The following is a 23,907-nucleotide window of genomic DNA, read 5'->3' as shown; positions in this document are numbered from 1 at the left end:
GCCACTCAGTGGAGGCTGGTGGAGGTAGAAATCGGAGGACGGGCTTATTGTAATGCACACGTGTTTGCATTCCCCATTCCATTCCATGCATTACAATGAGCCCATCCTCCGATTTCTACCTCCACCAGCCTCCCCTGATGCCGCTGTCGGGTAACCCTGCAAAAAGACGGTCACATGTACCATATTGCAGCAGCATATGGAAATAATATTGGCTTTTCCGCACCTACTGTATAATTTAACTAAAAGAAAATAAATGTGTTTCTGACCCAGGTCCGCTGAGAAGCACACTGTGTCTGATGACAGTAGACGGTAGACACTGTGCCTCCCACTGCAACATAGATGAACAGCGACAGAACAGTTCATCCCATAAGCATAGACGGTCAACAATACTGGGCCCCGGTCTCACAAAAGCTTTGCAGCTAACGGGGTAGTTCATTTCTCTCGACAACCCAGAGCTACACAGGCTGAAAACAACAAAGTGTTTTAATTTATCAAATTCCTTTTGGTCACACACAGAGGGTTGGCCGGTGGGGAACTGGGTCCTGTTCTACAGCTTTATTCCAGCTCGGACATCCCACAGAAGCACTGTCTGCACTATGGACACTTTTTTTTTTTCTATGTGCTACCTCTCTTTGAAGGTCTTTTTTAATTCCATTTAGATATTTCATATTACACTACAAGCTTCACTGTAAGCCAAAGACCCAGACTTACACCTGTCGAAAACAACAACGCCACCACTCTCTTTGCCCCCCCCCCCTCCCTCACCCCCCGCCCTCCCCCCCCCACCCTCTCTCTTTGAAGGACTTTTTTATTTATTTTCATATTTAATATTTCAATACAAGCTTTACTCTGAGTCAACGACCGAGACTTACGCCCGCCGAAAACAACAAAGTGCTTAATTTATCAAATTCCTTTTGGTCACAGACAGAGGATTGTCCGTTATGAAACTGGGCTCTGTCCTCTGTCATCCAACAATAGCATTGTCTGGGCTACGGCCGTTACATTTTTTTCTCTGTACCACCACCCCCTCTGTTTGAAGCACTTCTTTATTTCTATTCACCACGGCCATTTTTAACTCCAGAGAGTGAGTCATGTGGCTGTTGTTGAGATGTCTGTTCCCGTGGACTTGTAGACTTCTACTCAGGCTTTCATGAAGGAATAATGGCCCACCACACATGACGCCCTCCCCCACCCCGCCACCCCCCCCCCACTCCCCAACCACCCACTAGGCTGGCTTGGCTTGACGTGAAACCTATTTGTGTTGCATTGTAAATCACAACTCCTGCTTGCGGTGGCTGGGGCTCCCATTTAAAAGGTCAATGAGGGTTAAATGTTGATTACAAAGTGTGGCGTGACCTCGTCCATCTTCTCAGTCAGTGAGTCGGGTTATAAATTGCACTCTTTGCCCGCTTTGTAATTGAATCCAGATTGGTTCTGTTGTATAAAGCATGATATATCCCTACTGTAGTGCTCTATAGATTGCATCAAGAGAGAGATGGGTCTGTATTGTGAGCCGCATCTTGTGAGCCGGATGATTTAACCACTCAAGTTTAGCTGGCCCCATAAAAATCCATCTCACAGCAAAACCAATTTAAAGCAGAGAGGACCAAAAGAAATGAAAACCATACTATTCACAATGTTGATGTTTTTCAGTAAGGGCTCTCGCGAGAGATGAAAGTCCCCATTGACTCTGAGAGCACGATGCTGTCTGCGGATACGTTACATTACTTTGAATAAACACTAATTACAGAGAAATTACACACACAGCTGTCTAAGACGGTTGAGCTGCATTGTGCGTGGATTAAGGTTTACAAACACCATAAATACACATACACACACACACACACGCACGCACATGCACACACACGCACGCACGCACACGCACGCACATGCACACGCACGCACGCACGCACACACACTCACATACAAACACGCACGCACGCACGCACGCACGCACACACACATACAAACACACACATACAAACACACACACAAACACACACACACACACAAACACGCACGTACACACACACACGCAGGCACACACGCACACACACACACACACACAAAACGAAACAGTGACAGTAATTGGAATTCTTCAAAGTAAAATGGCATCCACTGTTTCAGTGTCTTGACAAGCGGAGTTATATTTAGAGAGACGCTCCTGCCACTGTGTTTGCTCATGTTAAGATGTAAAGCCCAAGAGGACAAGAAAAAACTTCAAAGGAAATAACGTGTACATGGTATAATGACATTTGCTCCTTGAGTTTTTCCCTGTTGCCTAGCATTACAACTGTCAGAGACTGTGAATTGACATTACAAATACAAAATAACTGGAAAACGTGTGTAAGGGGTGCCAGAGGAGCTTCATGGCAGTGAAATCACAACGAGCTAACATATCTCTTTCTTTTTTGCACCAACACCTGTTCGTCCTTGTAGCTTGTGACTTTCTCTGCCATGAACTCAGAGGACCTGACGGTGAGTTGTGAAACTGGGTCGCAAAGAAAGAACACTGAAATCATGAGGTGAAAAAGCCAGACTGGCAGACAGGTGTTCATTTGGGCTGAGAGGAGGCGGGTGAGACAGGTGAGCCTGAGAGGAGGCAGGTGAAACAGGTGAGTGGGTTTGGGCTGGTGAGACAGGTGAGTGGTTTGGGCTGAGAGGAGGCTGGCAGACAGGTGGGTGTTTGGGCTGAGAGGAGGCGGGTGAGACAGGTGAGCCTGAGAGGAGACAGGTGAGACAGGTGAGTGGGTTTGGGCTGGTGAGACAGGTGAGTGGTTTGGGCTGAGAGGAGGCTGGCAGACAGGTGGGTGTTTGGGCTGAGAGGAAGCTGGTGAAACATGTGAGTGGTGAGACAGGTGAGTGTGTTTGGGCTGAGAGGGTGAGACAGGTGAGGGGTGAGACAGGTGAGTGCGGGCTGAGAATAGGCGGGTGAGGGTGAGACAGGTGAGTGTGATGAGGGGGTCTGTGGTGTGTCCATCTATGGTCAGCAGCTCCCAGCCTGTAGTCATCTATACCAGGGGAGGCTGGTGGAGGGAGAAATCTGAGGATGGGCTCATTGTAACGCTTGGAATGTAATGAGGAATGGTATCAAACACATCTATACACAGACATCAAGGGATGAATACTGACTCTCCTCTCCTCTCCTCTCCTCTCCTCTCCTCTCCTCTCCTCTCCTCCTCTCCTCTCCTCTCCTGGTATCAAACACATCTATACACAGACATCAAGGGATGAATACTGACTTGTGATCCGCTCATGTAACTCTGACTCTTGTAACATTTGCAATGATGTAATTTGCGTTAACCACGGAGGACATTTGCGCAAACCGCGGAGGACATTTGCATAAACCTGTTTATATCGTCTCTGTATGTCTTCTAATCTGAGAGTCTAAACAGTGCTGAACTTCTCATAACAGCAAGGTGAGTTTAGGCGACCCACAAAAATAGTGTCGGGGGAGCTTATTTTTTGTCTATACACTACGAAAGTCCGTACGTCACAAAACTACAGAACGTAAACGGAGACACTCGTCCTTTTCGGAGACAGACGTCACCACTATGATTGGTATTGAGTATTACCAGAGGTTCAAGGGCACAAATCTGACTTCTCTGTGTTTCAGTATGCTGTGTGTGTGTCTCTCCTTTCCACTCGCTTGCTGTTGCCTACTAATGGATGTCAGTCCACCTAAACATAGCAGAGATCCATTTACTGTGTTTTATTATGCAGTGGGGTCCTGACATAGAGGAACACTGCTCTATAAATACAGTTGAAGAAAGAAGCGCAGCCCGGTTTGGTGGACGAACATCGCAAAGGCGCAAAACCCCCCCCTATCTCTCTACTGTATGTCCGTCCGAACGCGCTGACTTGTGGATTGATAGCTCTTCCTTTATGGAAACAAAAGGCAGCGTCCTTCACGGTGATATCAATGCAGGGGTGAAGTTGCTGCAGCATAGGGAGAGGGGGCAGAGAAGGAGGGGAAGGAAAAACAGAGAGGAGAGAGAGTGAGAGAAGAGGATAGAGAGAGAGAGAGAGAGAGAGACAGAGAGAGAGAAATAGAGGTTGGGTGGGGTGGTGGGGGGGGGGGGGGTATGACCCCAGTAGCATAGCTCTCACCTGAGTTGCTGTGGTGCTGGGGGACAGTTCACTCTCATGACGGGAGGGAGCCCTGACATTTCCGTGCCTGCTCGTCAAGAGAGACACAAGACACCGCGCCACACGCTCTGTACCCCCCGTGAGGTGACCAGGGACGGCAGATACATGTTTTCACCCTCAGAGTGCCTCCGGCTACAAGATAAGCCTCTCTCGCACTCCCCACTCTGCCCTGCAGGCAGCTGGCTGGGGCCGTCGTGACCCATCCTAGACGCCAAGTCACACCGAGGCTCCATTACCGCAGAAGGGCAGAGCTGGACATGCAGCAGTTGAGCTTCAGTCCCTCTAAGAATAATCAAGTAGATGAGCCATGAGCACGTGCGTGTGTGTGTGAGTGTGTGTGCGTGTGCGTGTGCGTGTGCGTGTGCGTGTGTGTGTGTGTGAGTGTGAGTGCGTGTGCGTGTGCGTGTGTGTGCGTGTGCGTGTGCGTGTGTGTGTGTGTGTGTGTGTGTGTGTGCACTGGGGGGCCGTCTCTACCTGTTGGCTGACACGCTGGCAGAGTGACGGCATTGCAACCAGGTAAGTCGTCTGTCATGTCGTGTGTGCTAGCAGACGGAGATGAGGAGTGCTCCTCTTCATTGTGCATGGCGCTGACTGAATGAGGACAGCACAGGCACAGTGTGTGTTCCCACTCCTCCCAGAGTGCAGCGAAATCATATGCACTGTAAATGTGATTCTGGCTGATTGAATGATTGAAGTTTATCTATTTATGAATATGAAAAGCAGTTCCCCTCTTGAATAATTCATTTCCTTGTTTTCTGTTCTAATTTTTTTCTCTGTCTCTCGCTCTCTCTCTCTCTCTCTCTCTCGCTCTCTCGCTCTCTCCTTTTAGGGGTTGTTTTTGTCGGAGGAATGCTCCTCAGAAGTGCTGATTCGCAAGTAGCCCAAACTGCCCACATTGACCAAACAGCCTGCTAGTCCTGTCTTAGGGCTGTCACTACTGTTCTGCAGAGGACACTAAACAGTTGGCTCGGCACATTGTGTGTGTGTGTGTGTGTGTGTGTGTGTGTGTGTGTGTGTGTGTGTGTGTGTGTGTGTGTGTGTGTGTGTGTGTGCGTGCGTGTGTGTTTGTATTTGTGTGCGCAGGCGTGTGTGTGTGTGTGTGTGTGTGTGTGTGTGTGTGCAGGCATGTGTGTGTGTGTGTGTGTGTGTGTGTATGTGTATGTGTGTGCGCAGGCGTGTGTGTGTGTGTGTGTGTGTGTGTGTATGTGTGTATGTGTGTGCGCAGGCGTGTGTGTGTGTGTGTGTGTGTGCGCGCGCATCCGTGCGTGCGTGCGTGCGCTCAGTTGGTAGAATTCATTAGCCCTGGAGATATTTCTGACAGGGGGGCGGATGAGTGAAAATTAAGCATATAAGTCTCTTCCAAGGAAAACATCTCCATTAATTCTCCAGACACCACACTTAGCCAAAGGGAAAAGCAATCTAGGTAAAACATGGGACTGAACACGATAACATGAAGAACACGGCGACACACGCCTTTGTGTGAGTTCTCCATTGGCATTAGTTACGAGGTCCTGATGGCTATAGTATGTATTCACTATGACAGAACAACAACAGTTCAATTGAAGTGTCCGGGGGGGAAATCAGGTTAAAAGGGTTAATCCTATTTTCGTCGACACCCGCCCAATGAGCTGCCTTGACAGCACTGACTTTGCTAAGCGCAGCCGGCGGCCACGCTGGGAGCACATCACTGACAGTGGCTGCGCACTCACAGGTGGCTATATTTAGGTGAGGCGGTGTTTTATCAGTCCTGAGCACTGGCGCTATCGTGAGAAGATTTCATCGGAGAGAGAGAGAAAAGCAAATCTCCTCAACCTTAGGCTGAGGAAAACCAGATGGGATCGGCTAAATACCCACATAGGGGGATGGAGAAAGGCAAAATCTATTGAAGAGAATCGCTCTTTTATCTAATGTTGAAAAAATGATTGTATTCATCAGATTACAAGCCTGGTGAAGGTGATGGTTCGTGGCGTTGTTTTCATCCAGCCCGGAAGCCCTGCCTAATGCTGAGTTATTCTACAAAGGCGAGCCAAAGACATGCTCACGTACAGCTGCTGCTAAACCCCAGAACACAGCTTCTACCAGACAGAGGTTTGACCTCTGACCGATGCTGCAGCTGTAAGAGATGTAAATACACAAGGCCCTAATACCTACTCTAATATCTCGTATCCAAATCTCTGAATGTTGCACTCTTGTTTGTAAACTGTAAGTAAAACATAGGTTTTTTCTTTTTTTATTTGTGCAAGTCGCTTTCGGTAACAACAGCCTTAGATACTTTAAAACATGTCGTCCTTAAGTGTTCCTTTATGGATTATGAACATCTAATTAGAGATGCCACGTTGCAGAACAAACGCAAAACAAATATAGACGAGGCGGGGGAGAAGGAGTTTGAAGGAGAGGAGAGAAGACAGCCCTGTAGCTTATTGGCTTTTTTTTTTTCCCTTCTAGAAAGGTGCGGCTGGCGCCACCGGTGGGGAGGCACAGTGTCCCTGTCCTTGTCCCTGCAGCCCGCAGAGTCCTTCACAGCTCCACAGAGCACGGCCCGTTAGGTATCTGCTCGGGGGAATAAAAGACTCCACAAGGATACTCCGCAGTCAGCAACTAAGTGTGCCCTCCACAAAAACAAGAGGACCAGTGTGCATACACACACTCACAAACACACACACAAACACAAACACACACACACACACAAACACACACACACACACACACACACAGACACACACACATACACCCAGCCTCACAAGAGGGGAACACGGGGGACAGTCAGGCAGCTCTCCAGCCTCTCTCTCTCTCTCTCTCTCTCTCCATCAGCCTCCCTCTTATCCTGCTACATGCATCAGTATCTCCATTCTCTGCTCCCTGCCTGCCATTTGGGCCCTAATTGCATCCCTGTTGTGATCATGATCCCTTGTTATCTCCAAAGGAGGACTTGGGTGTCATTTCTAGGGGTCCCCTATCAGCCAGCCACTGAGTGTGGGAGAGAGAACACCGCACAGTGCCCCCTACGCACAATCAGAGCCGGTTTCAGAGTGGGAGAGTGAACAGCTGTATCCCAAACCAGATGAAGAGCTAACCTAATGTACCGCCTATATTAGCAGCTCCAGTCACACTGTACACCGTCACCTCGCCCCCTCACCCCCTCGCCCCCTCACCCCCTCACCCCCTCGCTCCCCGAGCCCCGGTCCTGTCCATTATCTTCCCCAACCAGGTGATGTAATCAGCAAATGGAGCAGCCAGAATGAAAGCCTTTCTATCCATCTCCGGGATGTTGATCCGGGGTCACAGAGAAAGAGAGAGAGAAAGGGTGAGAAAAGAAAAGAGGAACAGGGGAGTGGGGAAACAGAGAGAAAACGAGATAGTGTGAAACAAACGAGTGGGAGAGAAAGGTGGAGGAGAGAATGAGAGGGGAGAGAGGGACAGGAAAAAAAGCGAGGAAGAATTCATCTCCTCACATTCTGCTCAGTGGATAAAAAGCACATCATCTCTCTTCTTTTCTCATGTGCTGATCCCCGTTGCTCGAAACACTGCAAAATTGTTAGACCATTTTAGCATCCCCACCCTCCCGCCAAAAAAAGATATGGGTAAGAGAGGGGAAAATACAGCTAAAATTAATGCCGCTTAAAAGCCAGTAGTTTATGGAAAACCCTCACTAAGAAGTCGTTTTAAGCATAAAATGAAATAAAAATGTGGGACGCCATGTAGAGTTTATCTGGTTTTTACTGGTCTGCGTGAGAAGGCAAAAGCAGAGGCTTATCTGACTGTTAAACCAAACAGGACTGGATTTATCTTGTTTATTTGTTATTTCTATAATTTCTTGAGTGTATGTGCTAAAGAGAGCCATGCATTTGATTAGAATGCGAACAACTTTCTCTTTAACTGCCTCCCTTTTCACACTAACGTGCTAACAATAACCCAGGGAAAATTAAATACGCAGCACAAATTACCTGAATGACAAATAACAGGGGAGATAGAGGACATCCCATTGTCTTCAGAGACTGTGAAGAAAAATGGGGAGTCCCCTCAGAGGGGAGGAGAGAAAACGATCTGTCTCCCACCACTGCATGTCTCTTAATCCTGCCATTTGTCTGAGTCTTCCAGACACCCAGCGTGTGGTGGGAGAAGCCAAACACATTGATCCAGGGACGTTCTTCCTCTGAATCATGGCAGCCACACAGACAGGGGCTCTTTATTCTGTGTGCTGGACTCAGGCCCTCGATAAGTGGGGAGGCTGCACTGAGTGGGAGCCCCACTGTGTTCCACATGGTTACGGCTCTGTGAATAATGAATAGAGGTGATGTCTGTTTCTAGAACATAAGTGGCGTAAGTTAAAAAGGAATGTGAGCTAGCAAACATTCTCCTTGACTGCAAGACAGTAAATAATAACGTGGGCAAAACATCGAATGCAATTATAACAAAATGGAGTATTATTTTTTTCAGCCATCTTTCCAACTGCAATTCATGTCCTGGTCGACAAGGACAAAAAGAAGCGTGCAGCTCTTTGCATCATATGAGAGGTCTGAATGTCCACTTGAGATACAGGCAGTGAGGTAGAGAAGAAAGCAGTGGTTTTGACTGCTTCTGTCTGGCTTGGTATGTGTTGAAACGGGGGATACGACAGACTCAACAAGGTGGATGTTCGTGAGGTCCCTGAACTGCAGGGAGTGAGCTCTCACTATCGTTTGCCGATCTTAAAAAGCAGGACCTAGAGTGTTAGCTCTCTTTTACTCATGTTCACCTCGAGAAGAGAATGTGCATGTGTGTGGTCCTCTATGGCTCAGTTGGTAGAGCACGGCGCTAACAACGCTTAGGTTGAGGGTGTGATTCCCGCCGGGACCACATATACTGAACAATGTATGCATTCACTGCAATTTAAGTTGCTTTGGATAAAAGCGTCAGCTAAATGGCATTTGTTATTATATTATGACAGTTGAGTGTTGGCATACTGGGTGGAGACATGGGCAGATGTCAACATACAGTACAGTGTATGTGCTGTAGCCTATATGCAACTGAAACATGCAGCGAGGGTAATTACTGCTTCAACTGGCTTTAATTGCAAATCAAACCCTAGATTACAATAAGTACTGAAGTGTAACATGAGATTTAACAATCAGCAGTTCTCCTCGGAAGAGGTTTAAATTCAACAAGGCTGCCGTCACCTCATGTCACCAGATTAAAAATAATATCACAGACATAACTGTACGCAAATAGTTTTAAATTTCCGAAGAACAGATCTATTCCTCATCAACGTACTGTATCTCATAGGGTGGTTATGAATATAAATGGACGAGGGGAATGGCATGGCCGCGGGGGCTGCAGCAGGCCTGCGGAGTTCTAGGTCACCTAAATGTCACACCCAAGACACACAGGCCTGAGACTTCAGACTGGGGGGTGATGAATGGGGAAAAATAACTCCCTTTTTTCACATCACCCTCCCTGAAACGTTGAGATAAGTGAAAGTGACATATTTACCACGGGTCCTCAGGGACAATAATCACAGACGTCTAGCGGCAAAGAACAACACGTTTGATAACGAAAAGTGTTAAAAGAGGGAAAACTTGAGAATGGATGTGGGGCTAGCCGGGCTTGTGTACCCACCTGGAGAGATTATAAATAATTGATGTTGCAGAGGACAGAGGAAGGGGAAGCACAGCGTTTGCCAGGTGACAAAAATACATCAAAAAATACTCTACAGGATGACATGCAGTACATGACTTACCAGCGAATGGCGGAAGCAACCCTTTCCCATTTAGAAAATGTACATGACAGATCAATCAATATAATCTCGACGCCAGATTATCACCACTATGGCAAGGTTAAATTCCACTCTCGTCCTAATACATATATCAAAATGAAATGGCATACCAGGAAATCATTGACATCTATCCACCAGGCGTGCCTGCGTGTCCTGGTTTCACGCGATCCCACAAGTGTGCTGAGGTCGCACGGTACATTTCAATCACTCTGCCACGATGACTGGTTGCCCTCCCCCACTGCCCCCCCCCCCCCCCCCCCACCCCCAGCCTCCCCAGCCTCCCCAGCCTACATCCATTAAATAAATTGTGTTGTAATAATCTCCTGTGATGTGTGCTCCTAATATTGGTGGTTGGACACGGCAGCCTATTTTGATTACCCCACTTTCAGGCCCAGCCAGACCAGGCGGTAATCCTGTGCTTTACCTTCACTAAATAAAAAAAAAAAAAAAAAAAAAAAAAAGGGACTCATTTTACAGAGAGCAAAAAAAAACGCAGAGTGCAACGACTCCGCTGTCAGCTCCACCACTACTGTATGGCGCGGTCCGCAGATTAGCACTGTCGAGTGCAGAGGAGAAGCAGGCTCCGTGACGGCTAGGGCGGCACTCCCACCTCCCACCAATAGGGCGGGACCGGTTCCTGAGGCCGGACCGGGGGTGCAGAGTCTGCATTTCCCCGGCTCATTTTCAATAAATCACCCAATGACAAGCTAGAGGTCCTGCAAGACCCAAACAAATCAATAACAAAACGCACCCTCAAATCAACTGCAATCAACCTGACTGAAAGTAGAGAACGCTGTCATTTGATATGTACCCCCCCCCCCCCCCCCCCCCACGCACGCACACACACACACACACACACACACACACACACACACACACACACACACCTCCTACCTGCATGATGAGCAAGTCGAGAGTGTGTGTATCAGCATGCACAGGAAGAACACTACAGCAGCAGCAGTGTGTCTAGATACCCCTGTCATCTTTCATTTGAAATGACCATTTTCTGAGAGTCATTACCAGAGTATAACTAGTGTTATATTGGGATATTGTTTCCTTGACCAATGCGACCACAAATGGTTCACTTGACAAAACTGCAATTCTGGATGAGATGGTGTACTGTACTTCAACATCAGGCTTAAACACAGTTACGAAGCATTGGCCTAACACGCAAAGACGTAACAGTGACAATGTTCTGCATGTGTCTTTCATCAATATATAATTTAGTTGTGGTCATTGTGGTCCTCTGTGGCTCAGTTGGTAGAGCGTGGCGCGAACAATGCTTAGGTTGGGGGTTTGATTCCCGCTGGGACCATATATACTGAAAAATGTATGCACTCACTGCAATGTAAGTCGCTTTGGATAAAAGCGTCAGGTAAAGGGCATGTATTAAATATTCGGCTGATCAATAAGGCCAATAGTGGGCTGATCAATGACAGTTCTACAAACAGAAAGTATCTCCCTTCAAAATAATAAGCTACAGCATTGAGCTGTAACCACCTTTTTAAAGCTGAATAGCAACATTTTTAAACAGACATTTACTTAGGTAACAGAATAATGTACTCTGTCTGATAGGTATTAGAATACACATTCGGAAGCAAACATTTCTACACACATTTGGGTATTAAGGTGTCTGTGTTCTTGTCCTTTGAAATACATTCAACCCTTAATGTGCTTTCTGTCTCCAAAATCTGCTCTACTTTTCTTTAATGTATTCCACTGACTGTAAAGGCGACAGCGAAGGAAAAATATCCTGGAAGATTTCTTTTCTTTTTTTCTTTCTTTCTTCCTTTTTTTTTTTTTTATTATTCCTTTTTTTTTTTTAAATAATTTTCACAGCCGACCTAAGTCTCTTTCGGGAGACGGCAATGCGGCAGGATAAATAAAAGGCTGCTTGTAAGAAAAGTGTTGGTTTCAAGGAGGGATCTCGTGGCTGAGGCTGAGGGATCGGACTGATTGACAGACACTGCAGGCAAGGCTAACCTCCCCTTCTGATAGTGTTGGCAGCACTGTCCAGGAGAATGACAGGGCTTAATGGAGCCTTAACCAAAAAGAAATAATGAATGTTAAACATCTTACACTTTATTCCTTCTCTGTGGGGGGACGCAGAAGAATTAAATCAAGTATACATGTCCTTCGGGCGCCCAATCACGCGATAATTAAAAGGCACTTGAAGATTTGAGGACGGCATTTATGCTGCCATGCTCGCATCACCCGCCATTAACCTTCCCACATGTCTGACTGACTCTGTCCATATACACACCACCGAGCAATCACCTCTGGCCCTAGCTGGCTGCTACTCTTCCCCACAGGAAGGTGCATGTTAAGAAATGAGCAGAAATGAGGCTGAACAGCTTTGGATTTGGGAATGAGCCTATAGATTGGATTATGATGCCATTTGTAATCCTTCTTTTCCCTCAGAAGATGTGCTCCTCCCCTGCCTCTTAGCGTTACACAATACTTGACAAGGGAAAATATTGCTGAATTCCAGCACTCATGACTGTGGGACTTCTAGTGACACTTTAATTTGTGCTTTATAATGTCATTATTAAATACCGGGGCTTTGGTGCGGCCAGGGGAAATGGAACTCTTAATCACAGAGACACTTTTCCAACCATGCCCATTAACAAGGTCCTCCATCATCTTCTTGTGTACTTTCATTTCAGCCATCTTGTGTTATTTCTGCCCCTGACTTTGCTGTAATCAAACGCCTGCTGCCAGTGGCATCAGCATGCTGTTTATTCCCTTTCAAAAAGGATCTGAATCTAGCTGAATAGCATTATTAAGCCTACTGTAGATTCATTCTTCTAAATATCACACATTTTCAAGTGACATTTGAAGGAGTCTATTTGTCATTCCATACCACAACTAAGGCTTCTCCTCAAGCATCCAGTCTGTCCTCATGCCTTTGCAATTACTCAATGACGCATGTCACACCTCATGCAACATACTGTACATACGACGATAAATCAAACCTCCGTCTATCTGTGAGTCTATCTGTGTCAACGCGCATGGTTTACGGAACGAATAACGTTACATCTGAGGGTGTTTTGTGGAATGTAAGCCTGTTGTTTATTTCAGTTTGCCACTCCTGTGAGTTGAGACAGCTGCACTCGTTAGGATGGCGTTAGAGTTCAATGGGACCACTTGAGCATGCTGATCACAGAACCGGTGGTCTGACCTGCCGTGAGGGGAACGGCATCAGCTAGATGGCTGAATCATAATGATACTGGATCGTTCTGCGATGAGTCAGGAGCGAGAGAGGGTTTTAATTGGAGAAAGTGAGAGGAACGCCCCCCCCTCCTAATCACAGAGTCAACTGATTTTATAGTGTGTAAACTGCTGTCAGCTTCCAGAAATGTTTAAAATATAATTATGCTGTTATACAGTAATACCCTCCCATCCATATTGAGCAAGCAGGTGGTTGACCTGAATCTCGTCCGACTTGGCGCAACAGCTGGACAGTAGGACATGTTGAATGCAGGGGAGGCTGGTGGAGGTAGAAATCGGAGGATGGGCTCACTGTAAGGCATGGAACGGAATCATTCCTCACTTCCGTTCCATGCATTACAATGAGCCTATCCTCCGATTCCTACCTCCACCAGCCTCCCCCGGTGGAATGAGAGCCTGTAACGACATGTGGGAGGTTTACAGTATATTGGAAATAGCAGACTAGAGTACGTAACTGCCTTGTTCCTTCATGGGGAAAAGATGGGGGAGTAGCAGGTCATTATTATAGACTTGGGAGGCAACGGGAGCTGTGGGAGATGGAAGAGAGACTTTGATGTGGGAGGTGCACTGTTGTGGTATGAAAGGGAGCTGGGTGACGTTGGGAAATGGAGATGATGGCAATTGTGGCAGCAAGAGGGGTAACGGATAATTGATTGCGGCATCTGTGATCCAGCCCTGGATTATGAATACCAATATTCCCCCACGAGAAAAAAAAAATCACCTAATGTCCCTGCTATCAAATGCATCAACGTAATCAGAAAACTGACAATAGAACAACAGCAGGCCAGTGTTCTAATTAATGAACGTGGTCTACTATCAGGGATATCCCACGCTGTTGGAATATATCCCTGGCTGAAACTGAGACTTAATACATAGGCCTAATATTACTACAAATAGCATGGTTCCATTTGAAATACATGACAACTCCCAAACGCACGCACGCACGCACGCACGCACGCGACGCACGCACACACACGCACACCCAGGCTTCATGTAAAAAGCAATGGCATTTCATTTCATCTCTTGGCAGCACAAGCTAAGTAATCTGGGCATCTGAGAAAAGTGCAGTGCACCATATCATGATATACTGTAGAGGCAAGTGAGTGTCTGAAGATTCAACAACACCAATGGGTAAACAAGTAGATAAATCAGTCTGTTTTCCATTGAGAGTGCCTTTTTTGCTGAACCATCCTTTCTTTATCCACTGCCTTAGGCTGCCTGTACTGCTCCCGGTTCTCACTGCTGGCCTAGCCAATACACATTCCCCAGTCTTATCTCCCAAAGCCACACACACCGGGTCTTGTTCTTGAATCACTACTATTGTATACGCTGCCACGGTATGTGAGAAGTGATGGTTAGAATTACATTATACCATTATATCAATGTACAGTAGACGATTCAAAGAGAAACTGGCGAGATCATATTCAATGTCAAGGACAGGGGAAGATCTGTCTGGCAATTAAGCTTCTGTTATTGTCTTTCACAACACAATGATACAATTTTGGCATTTGGCACCTAACAAAGGAATGAAATAACGTCAGTTGGTGACCTTAACCTAATAGTGTGTGTTTTGTTCTGGTTTACCATCCAATGCCGTGTCAAAATGGTAACGGTAAGCATGAGACCAAATGTTAACTCTTTAAGAGGTTTCAATATGCTATTCTCCTAAAAATGTTGACTTAGACTGTATTAATGGTCGAAATAGATTGATGTAGTGCGCGGGAAAGAGTGAGTTAAGTTTCAAATATGACATTCCTGTAGCTATTTTTTTAGTAATTAGATTTACAGTTTCCTAACATTCCTATTGTCTGAATTGATGTTTTATTTACATTACAATTCAAAGTAGCCATCGCATGATATATTTCAAATTAAACACAACAAACACCATAATGCTGCAACAAACTTTGCATCTGGTTGCTCTGTCATATTCATATTCAATAACATTTTCAAACTATATTAATAATATTGTTAATTATATGCACAGTATTTGGACGATTCAAATCACTCAAAGGTAACGGGTGTTAGAGGTCATTATTCCCTTCATGAGTTATTGGGCTCGTTGTGATCACTATTTGGAAAATGTGTGGTCTGGATATATGAAAATGCTAAAAATTCATATTTGTTTATGTATTACATTTGTTTGCAACATATTATTGTTATGTTGCAATCGTTGCCTTAAAATGCTTTCTATTTCACTGGACCAGGCTTTTGGACACATATGGTCTAGATAGGCCTTATAGAGGGAACCATCAATGATGGACCATCCCTAAAATGCTGAGCAATCCAGAGCCTTTGAGGCCATGCATCAGTTGGATGGTATATAGTCAATGTCACACTCAAGGGCAGTACTTCATTGATGACAACAGAAGACAAGCTGCATGGAAAGAGTCTAAATGGACTTCCACTATTGACTTTTGCAGTTTCAGCTAGGCAAGGAGTAAAAGGACAAGACACATAATCGACTGACAAAGCAGCAAAAATGGTTCTACACCGTGTTCTACAGCATTTGAGGAACGATACCGGTTACTAGTTAAAGTTAGATCATTTCATTGGAATGCATATAGCCTAATGTTGAGTATGAAAGGATGAAGCCCTCACTCTTAAGAGCTAGAGAACGTAAAAAAAAGCCATTATTGACACATAGCCTCTTATACATCCATTAGGCTAGTTGCTTTACGGTGATAGAGGGATAGATGATATTCTCTTAGCATGTGATCTCTGATCCTTTCTTTCCAAATGAAAAATAGAAGACAAGAGAGCATTAGAACACTTTCATTGATTATATGCTTTAAGAGGTGATTGATCCCAGATGGCCTGAAAATGAGCAGAGACAGAGGACCAATTTCAACTATATTATGTGGCCTGTTCCTTCACCACAGCTCATATTTGGCTTTTTCTAATCTTCTTTGAGTTAGTGGATTTTCTTATTCTATTGAAAAAAAGCATAATGTAATCCTAACCCACATTGTGGAGACAAATTCAAGATGATAATGACTTTGTGTCAAATACATTTAACAATGATTCAAGATGAGATGAGATTTTCTGATTCAATATTTGTTTCTGACCCACATAATTGTTAATGTTGTATCTGTGAGCACAGCATGATTACATTGATGTATAATTGTCTGCATAATTACTGTGCTACATTGCGCATGATCTTGAAATAATGCAAGTATCAGATGGAACGAAAATTGCATATTTGACTTGTATGGGAGTGTCATGACAGCACGCTGACACTTCAACAGCGCAGACGCAATGTCTGGGCAGAGCGCAATGCATAGCTAGTTACCTGAAATCACTGTACGGGTGAATTATCCAAAATCCGGCGGACTTAACCCGCTCTTGTTCCCGTTCCACCGCCTTTTCACTCCCAAACATCCGTAGGGAGAACTTGTTGACCCCAGGCTGCAACATTGCCCCAAACTGCCTATGTATGAATCCTGCCTGGTACAACCTTTCGTCGTCCGGCAAAATTTGATCAATGCCATCCAACTTTATGAACCCTGATTCCGGATCGTGGGAACCATGCTGGGCACCAGCACCGCTGCCGCCTTGCGCACCTTGGTCCGCCCCGCCGCCAATAGCTCCAGGGGGGCTCTCCTCGCTAGGGGTGACATCCCCCTCGGTGATGAGGCGCCTCTCCTCCGCCGAGTCTGAGTCGTGCACATGCCGACTGGTGATGGAGGAGAGACTGCCTCGAAATCTCCGACAATCTCCGTTTGAGCTGGTCTTCATTGGTCTCCCAATGTCCGTCTCCATGATCACCGAGTCCCCACTTTTGGTCTCACCAATGCCTTTGCAGCTTCCTCCGGAGGTCGGCGATGGTAAAGGCTTCAGCCTGATACTCTTTCTCCGGGTGTCCTTGTCGCCGTCTTCTCCTTCGCCCATGATAGAAGCTTTCTGTCCAATATGCTGTGGCAAACTGTAGAGCCTTTTACGCATGGAGGAGTGCAACCTGTCCATTATGACATTGAGACGGAACGAACAAATTTAATAGAATAGATGTCCAGAGGAGGATTCTTATTGTTAAGATTATTGCCACGAACCCCAGAGCTCCCTATCTGTGAGTGAGAGCGAACGGTCTGGGGCTAATCTGAAACCCTGAAAGCCTTACACGGATGCACATGACATGGGCTGCTGTGGCTCTGGTGCAAATACAGGAAGAGTCTCCTCTCGATCATTACCTGGCAGTTTACATGCCTTCTCGCACAGCTTTGACAGTCCGCTTCACCATAACACTTCTGTTAGGCACTATTACGCTCCAACCGTGTGCGCACCAAGTGGAAAAACAAAGCCACCTTCGCATGACATGTGAGGGACGTGCCGACGGACGGAGATAGGAAACGAGGAGGTCATGAACAGCGAGGGATGCTCTTCTTTCCCAGATCCTGTCAGCTGTCAATAATAAACAATGCAATGCAATCATGTAACATACATCTGCAACCATGGACCGCTGACATCACTGATCTATCGTCCCAAGCATTCTGGCATTGTGAATATTCATGAAGCTGATCTATTGGGTTGCCATAGGAGCGAGAACTGCAAATAAGCTCAGCCCACCTTAGACTTTGGTTTAAAGGGGTAAAGCTCTCCCCATTCTTAAAACGCTGCCGTGTCCTTTTAAGTTATCCTCTCGTTGTTTCATATCTGCCAAGAGGCAATCGCAAGTCCTCGTCAAAAATTCTCACTCTCAGTTTGTCATTGCACGTGATTTGGTCAATCAGACTGAGGTTTCACAACATCTGTTCTGATCTGCAGCTAGGGTTAGTGTGCTACGGTGCGCCACTATGCGCAATAGGGCTAATCCCCACCATGCTGATCTCCACCACGCCGATGATTTAACGAGAGACGTTCACAGATCAAACAGGTTTCCATCTCTATCTTAAACTGATTTTTTTCGTTTATTTATTGAACTAAAGGCGTAGTGGGTTAGACAAAAGGGTTCTTCGGCTGTCCCTGTGGGGTTCAATAATCCTTTGTGGTTTTACATAGAACCCTTTCCACACGGAGAGGGCTCTATGTGGCACCAACAAAGGTTATTCAAAGAGTTCTCCTACAGGGATAGCCAAATAACCCTTTTGGGTCTAGGTAAAGTGAATAGCCTTAGCCAATAATTAACATTATTGTTAATTTTGCATTGCCTAGCATGAATATACAATGAACCTGATGGTGCCAGAGATCAAGTAAGTTGTTGGTCCCATTAACTGAATATAGGCAGTAATTAGTATGTCTAACATGGCCAACATGTACCTGAATCCTGTCCTGAACAAAACACTTGCCAGACAATGGCAATGGAACAGTATAGGCTATACAGACATGACTGTAGAATTTCAGTTGTGTAAGGATCATTTTTAAGCCTGATTTTGCTAATCAAGGGCTTGGTAATTAGTTGATTAGTTGCAGCTGGGCTGCATCCAATGATCCCGCAGGAACGATGGAAGATCATTACGCGCGCATTAAGACGTGAGTCTCAGGTGTGGTCCTTTATTAGCTACTGTACTACTTCTCCCGCGCGCTTGGCAGCAAACTTGGCGAACTAGAGGTTATAGTTTTTTATTAATTTAAGACATTATAAATGGCATCTGTGAGGAAATCTGTATGGAGACTTAAACGTTTTGGCCGTTTGTTGGCTGGGACCAAAGAGGACTGTGGCAATCCATGGAAGGTAGAAGGCGCGAATATTTTCAACACCTAAAAAGAGCTAGCTAACTTGATGAGCGCAGTTAGATTATTAAACAAATAAACGTTTTGTTTGCACTAATTTGGATAATTGGTGATTTAATGATATAATCATAATATTAACTTCTTTCAACATCATCAGGTCTGTAAACATGTTAGGTCTATATCATATTTGGCTATATATCGATATATTTCTCCTCTCAGATGTCAGAGCCAAGCGAAAGTGGAGGTGAACTAGTGCTCACGATTGTGGAATCCGGTCACATGCTGGTTTCCCAGGGTCAGGAGCTTCTGGTAAGTGAAATTTGTTACATAGCCAAAAGTTTGTTTTGATTTATTTATTTATTTATTTATTTTAGGAGAGTGGAATTCCACTTTCCTTTGCTTTTTTGTATCGACAATTACGTAACATCCTCAGCCGGATGGTACTGTATAGGCTACTCGCGCTGAGGGTCAGGAGTTTCTGGTAAGTGAAGTTTGTCACACAGCCAAAAGTTTGTATTTATTTATTGATGTATTTTAGGAGAGTGGAATTCCACTGTCCTTTCCCATTTGCATTGACAATGACGTAGACGGGAACATTCGAGGCCGGCTACTCGCGGCTCGAGCATCAGCGTGATGCTGTTGCGCGCGGACCTCGATTCAGCCAGGCACGCGTTAGAGTCACGTTTATGCTGGACCTTCTACCCCACATAGTAGCAACAACAGACGGCTTCTGCTCAGGAGCAAGACAGACTGGTAGGTAGGACAATTCATGGTCACATTTTACAATTCAAACCATGCACCTTGTAAAGTGTGCATTCCATCAAAGAGTTGGCCACCATTAAAAACGTAACTAATGGAGCAAATCCCGTAACATCAATCTCATTATTTCTATGGAATTGGGAATATTTTGATGATTAACGCCTTACTTCTGTATTAGATAAGATACATGTCCACTTGTTCTGCCACAAAGCTGAACTAATCAAACATATTTTTTTTTTTTTTTTGTTGCACAGAGAACTCTTTGCTTCATTCTCAATCTCTGGAAATGCAGGAACGTTTAAAGCTGAACCAGTTTGCTTGCACAGATGCCTGATATGCCTGTGTTGTGTTGCTCATCCTGTTTCCTCCTAAGATTTGTTGCTGCCAGACTTGGTGCAGCTGAGTGCCTCAGATATCCCAGCTCAAAACATAGGGGTTGCAGAAGAAATACAATGGCCATGCTGCTCCATGCCACGTTGAGTGGTGTGTGGAAGTGACTACAGCTATCTTGCAGAGCCAGGGCGCCAGGACAGGCGACATATGTATTCAGGTCAGAGCACAAAGTGCTTTGACAAGAAGGGATAGTGGCCACTGATAGATTGGCGCCCTTAATCTTAATGCTCGTGAGTATCTTTCAATACAGAGAGCTTACATGGAGGCTAGAGGGGAAGTCCCTTCTGGGAATTTTCCCTTTAACACAACTGAATGATCCCATATTAAAATTCAGCGGCACTGAGGCTGGTAGAAAGGGGTTATTCATGATCCAGATTACTCCTGTAAAATATAATGGGGTGGGGGGGGGGGGGTTCTCAGAGAAATTGGTGGAGGGAGGGGGATTAGAGAAACATGTATCTCGACTCAGCTAACCTCACCGAATGACTTCCTATGCCTCACAGTATGACTCAGTCCTCTTGAAGTGTGCCACGCAATTCAAGATATGATAATTCACATTCACATATAAGAATAACGTTAATCTAATCCTCTATGAGCATCTCTGTGGTGAAGTGGAATATTATAATCTGTTTTGAATCTTGAAGTACAGCGATGAAATGTGAAGTTTATGTAACAGCTGATCTGGAGACTCAGTCACTCTAGTGATGCGCTGTAATCCATTTGTAATGGGGAGAATATAACAAGTGTGTATATAATAAGTATGTTTTTTTTTTTGTTTTTTTTAAGTATGTTTATCAGCAAATAGGATCTGTTGCTGTGGTGAAGTGCAGCCTGTCATACAGATCACACTTCTCTTGTGGTCCTCTGTGGCTCAGTTGAGCATAGTGCTAACAACGCTGAGGTTGTGGGTTTGTTTCCCGCTGGGACCATACATGCTGAAATGTATGCACTCACTGCAATGTAAGTCGCTTTGGATAAAAGCGTCAGCTAAATTACATATGTTATTATATTACTTCTCAAAGCATAAGCGAATGTCAAAATACGTTCTACTAAATTAATAGCATGTGTAACGGAACCACCAGTGCTCTTCACACATTTGATCTCACGGATATATGCACAGTAGGCTATGCACCTGGTGGCCAACATTTGGATGCACATTATACGTAACCCCCCCCCCCAAAAAAAACCCCCCCCAAAAAACTTGTATTTAATATCCTTTAAACATCTATCGATTTTGGATGTTAACTAAATCTAAGGTCTCAAAAGAGCTTGACAATATTCAGTGAGAGCACAGTTTAATTTCGTATGGCTAGAAAAGTGCTGATTCATGCATAGGACCTAACTAAGAAATGTTAGTGTCATAATGAAATTTTATGTCTACTCCACAATCTCTGACTCACAACGCTCGTACCAGCACTGCAGCGTTCAATCTCTAGCACCTGATTGTTTGTCCTTTATTCAGTTAAAAAGAAAATTAGAAGTTTCTGTAGCCAAGTATGCTGATTGCATGCTGCTCGCAGGTGCTGGATTCGGTTTCTTAGCAGACAGAGCCCCCTGCAGGAATGCGTGTGCAGCTTCAGCTGAATTTATTTTCCCCGTTGATGGATGCCTCTGCATTTACCAGGAGAGAGAGGCTACTGAGAGCTTGACACAGAAAAACGACCTCTTATGTCTCTCCTTGAGAATATGATGCTTATCTGGACCTTGAATGTGTGTCCTATTGAATTTGAATTAGACATTGTCACCTCGCCCTGACCTTTGACTGGTTTGTCTGTCTCTGTCTTCTTGTTTGTTCAGGATGGATTCTCCTTGCTTTATGCCCCAAGCTTCCTCACAGTGCAGCAGAAATCAGATATCCTGTTGTTCAGAGTGACGGTCAAGGTGAGGCGTGGACCTATTTACTTGTTAAGGACCTCGGTCTGTCAATCGTTTAATTAGAAACCTGAGTGCAATGATTTTGGCAGCACCCACAGCTCTTTTACAGTGCATTAAACTAATTGGACCAAACAAGGCAGCTCAAGCATGTTTTGGTAATTGCAATTTGTATTGTCACAGCTTTATTTAACACCCAGATTACACGTTGATGTGAGTGTTGCATTGTGGATGTTTGGCAGGGTTGGTTTGCTGAGACAACAGTGTAATTGGTGATCAAATGCTGGATTTTGTGGATCTGAGACGTTAAGTGAATTTTGAGCAGCCTTGGCACCACTTGCCAGCTGTGTACGGTGCTGTTTGCCAAGGGCCTGTCTCATGTGATGTTTGCTAAAAAAGTGCTACTCTGATAAATTGTAATTGGACTGTAAAGCTTGCTGTGTAGGTAAGTCTTACCACAGGAAATGTGACATCAGGCAAAAGATTAGCCTAGTTTTCAGCCTTATGGTCAACAAAATTTGACTGGGTGCTGCATCGAAAGCTTTATAACAATATGCGTTCGTAAAGAAGCAAATCCATGCAATGAATGTTTTACAGTTTTTCATTGACATTCAGTGGTCTAATTTTCGAGGCATTCTAAAGTCTAAAATACTAACAGTCAAACGCATGGATACCACCTACTGTACTACCTCAACTTCTGTTTGTCATGAGAAACTAACTTAATGACGCACACATACGGAGAGGATGAATAGATTAATCTCTGACGCTTCATCACTAACCGTGTGTGTGTGCAGGGGGAGAGCCGTCTGATCAGGATGCAGTTTGGTGGGAGCAGCAGGGCTGAGGCCCTGGAGGAGTGTGGGAGTGCAGTGCTCAGACTGCAAGAATACCTGCCTGTCATCACACAGGGGGGTCCCCCACCCCCCCACGGCTCCCTCACAACTCCCAATCAGCCCCCCACCGGGACCACTGCACAAGACCAGCAGGTACTCCACACCAGTCACTCACACAATCTGCACTGATGAAGACAATATTTGATACCCGGATGTCCTCAGTGTGTTTGGGGGAAACTGAAACAGATGAGCCTGTTGGAATAGATTAGCTTGATGAAATGAAGGCATTGCGCATATTATTTGGCTTCAGGACTGCGGCCACGCTGTCCTCACTAGATGGTGCTGTTTACAAGCGTGACAGAAAAAAAATAAAACCCTACTCCTTTGGGATGGCACTCCAAAACCACAACTGGATTAAGATGGATTATACTGTATGTGTATGAGTCAACTGCAATAGGCCTATGAGATCGTGTGACATGTGGGATGTGATTAATCCCTAGCGTCTCGACACACAAAAGAGGGTAATAAACCAGTAATAAACGCTGCAGACGCATTTGAAAGAGCTCACTGATGAAAAGGCTATGACTGGTGGATATCTTTCAATTAATAATGAGGCTATTGATTTGATTCTTAAACCCCCTTGGCCTGATGCCCTGCAGTCTACCAACAGTCCTGTGTCTCTGTCTATCTAGCTGTTGTATGATCAGACGCGGGCTGGGGAGCATGGAGGAGCTGAGGTCAACCACGGCTCCCTGTCCATCAAGCGCCTCACCCAGGTACTGAGGCTCAATGCTAATGCTATATATGGGCTGAATATACTGTGTTGTACTGTATCACTTATAGGATGCAAATATTGCTCTGGATTGTAATTTTCCGTGAAATGGACAGACTGTGGTAGGACAGAAACAATGCGCTTTGACTGATCCTCATCTCTGTCTTTCCAAAGCACTTCCTGGGAGTTGACGAGCTCTCTCTGCCCCTGATGTACCGCCACTGTTCTGTGTCCCATGGGGACCTGGAACCTTTTCTCCGCCTCTGCCTCCTGGACCCCGGCTTCCCTGCCTTTGTGGAGGAGGTGGAGGCAGAGCTGAAGAGAGCGCTCCAGGACTGAAGCTGCAGCGGCAGCCAGAGGGAGACAGGTCAACTCGATGCACACAGCACACACGTAGGCGGGAGGTTGGGGGGGGTTGTGTCGTTTTTCGACGCCGGTGGGGTTGTGTGTTCATGTTTGCTCCTCGTGATCACCACATCGCA

At 45.4% G+C, this 23,907-nt stretch overlaps 2 protein-coding genes across 2 annotated transcripts in view; one reads left to right on the top strand and one right to left on the bottom strand.

The window, feature by feature from the left end:
• The window catches only part of hcn4 (hyperpolarization activated cyclic nucleotide-gated potassium channel 4), a gene marked incomplete at both ends in the record, with an annotated part of 56,143 nt that extends 39,048 nt beyond the window's left edge, over positions 1 to 17,095 (bottom strand). Inside the window, one exon of the mRNA XM_083690842.1 lies at positions 16,422 to 17,095. Coding sequence (XP_083546968.1) covers positions 16,422 to 17,095 — 674 coding nt within the window. The remainder of the gene's footprint in view (positions 1 to 16,421) is intronic.
• Positions 17,096 to 18,707: 1,612 nt separating this feature from the next.
• On the top strand, positions 18,708 to 23,782 carry rec114 (REC114 meiotic recombination protein; the record flags this gene model as incomplete). Its single annotated transcript, XM_083691244.1, has 6 exons — positions 18,708 to 18,797; positions 19,016 to 19,105; positions 21,746 to 21,829; positions 22,615 to 22,806; positions 23,361 to 23,429; positions 23,600 to 23,782. 6 exons carry the CDS (start codon positions 18,708 to 18,710, stop codon positions 23,762 to 23,764), a joined length of 690 nt encoding a protein of 229 aa, XP_083547370.1. The 3' UTR covers positions 23,765 to 23,782.
• Positions 23,783 to 23,907: the final 125 nt, after the last annotated feature.

The sequence above is a fragment of the Argentina silus genome (genome assembly GCF_951799395.1).
Source record: "Argentina silus genome assembly, chromosome: 19".
Lineage (NCBI taxonomy): Eukaryota > Metazoa > Chordata > Actinopteri > Argentiniformes > Argentinidae > Argentina > Argentina silus.
This window is presented reverse-complemented; position numbering and strand designations above follow the sequence as displayed.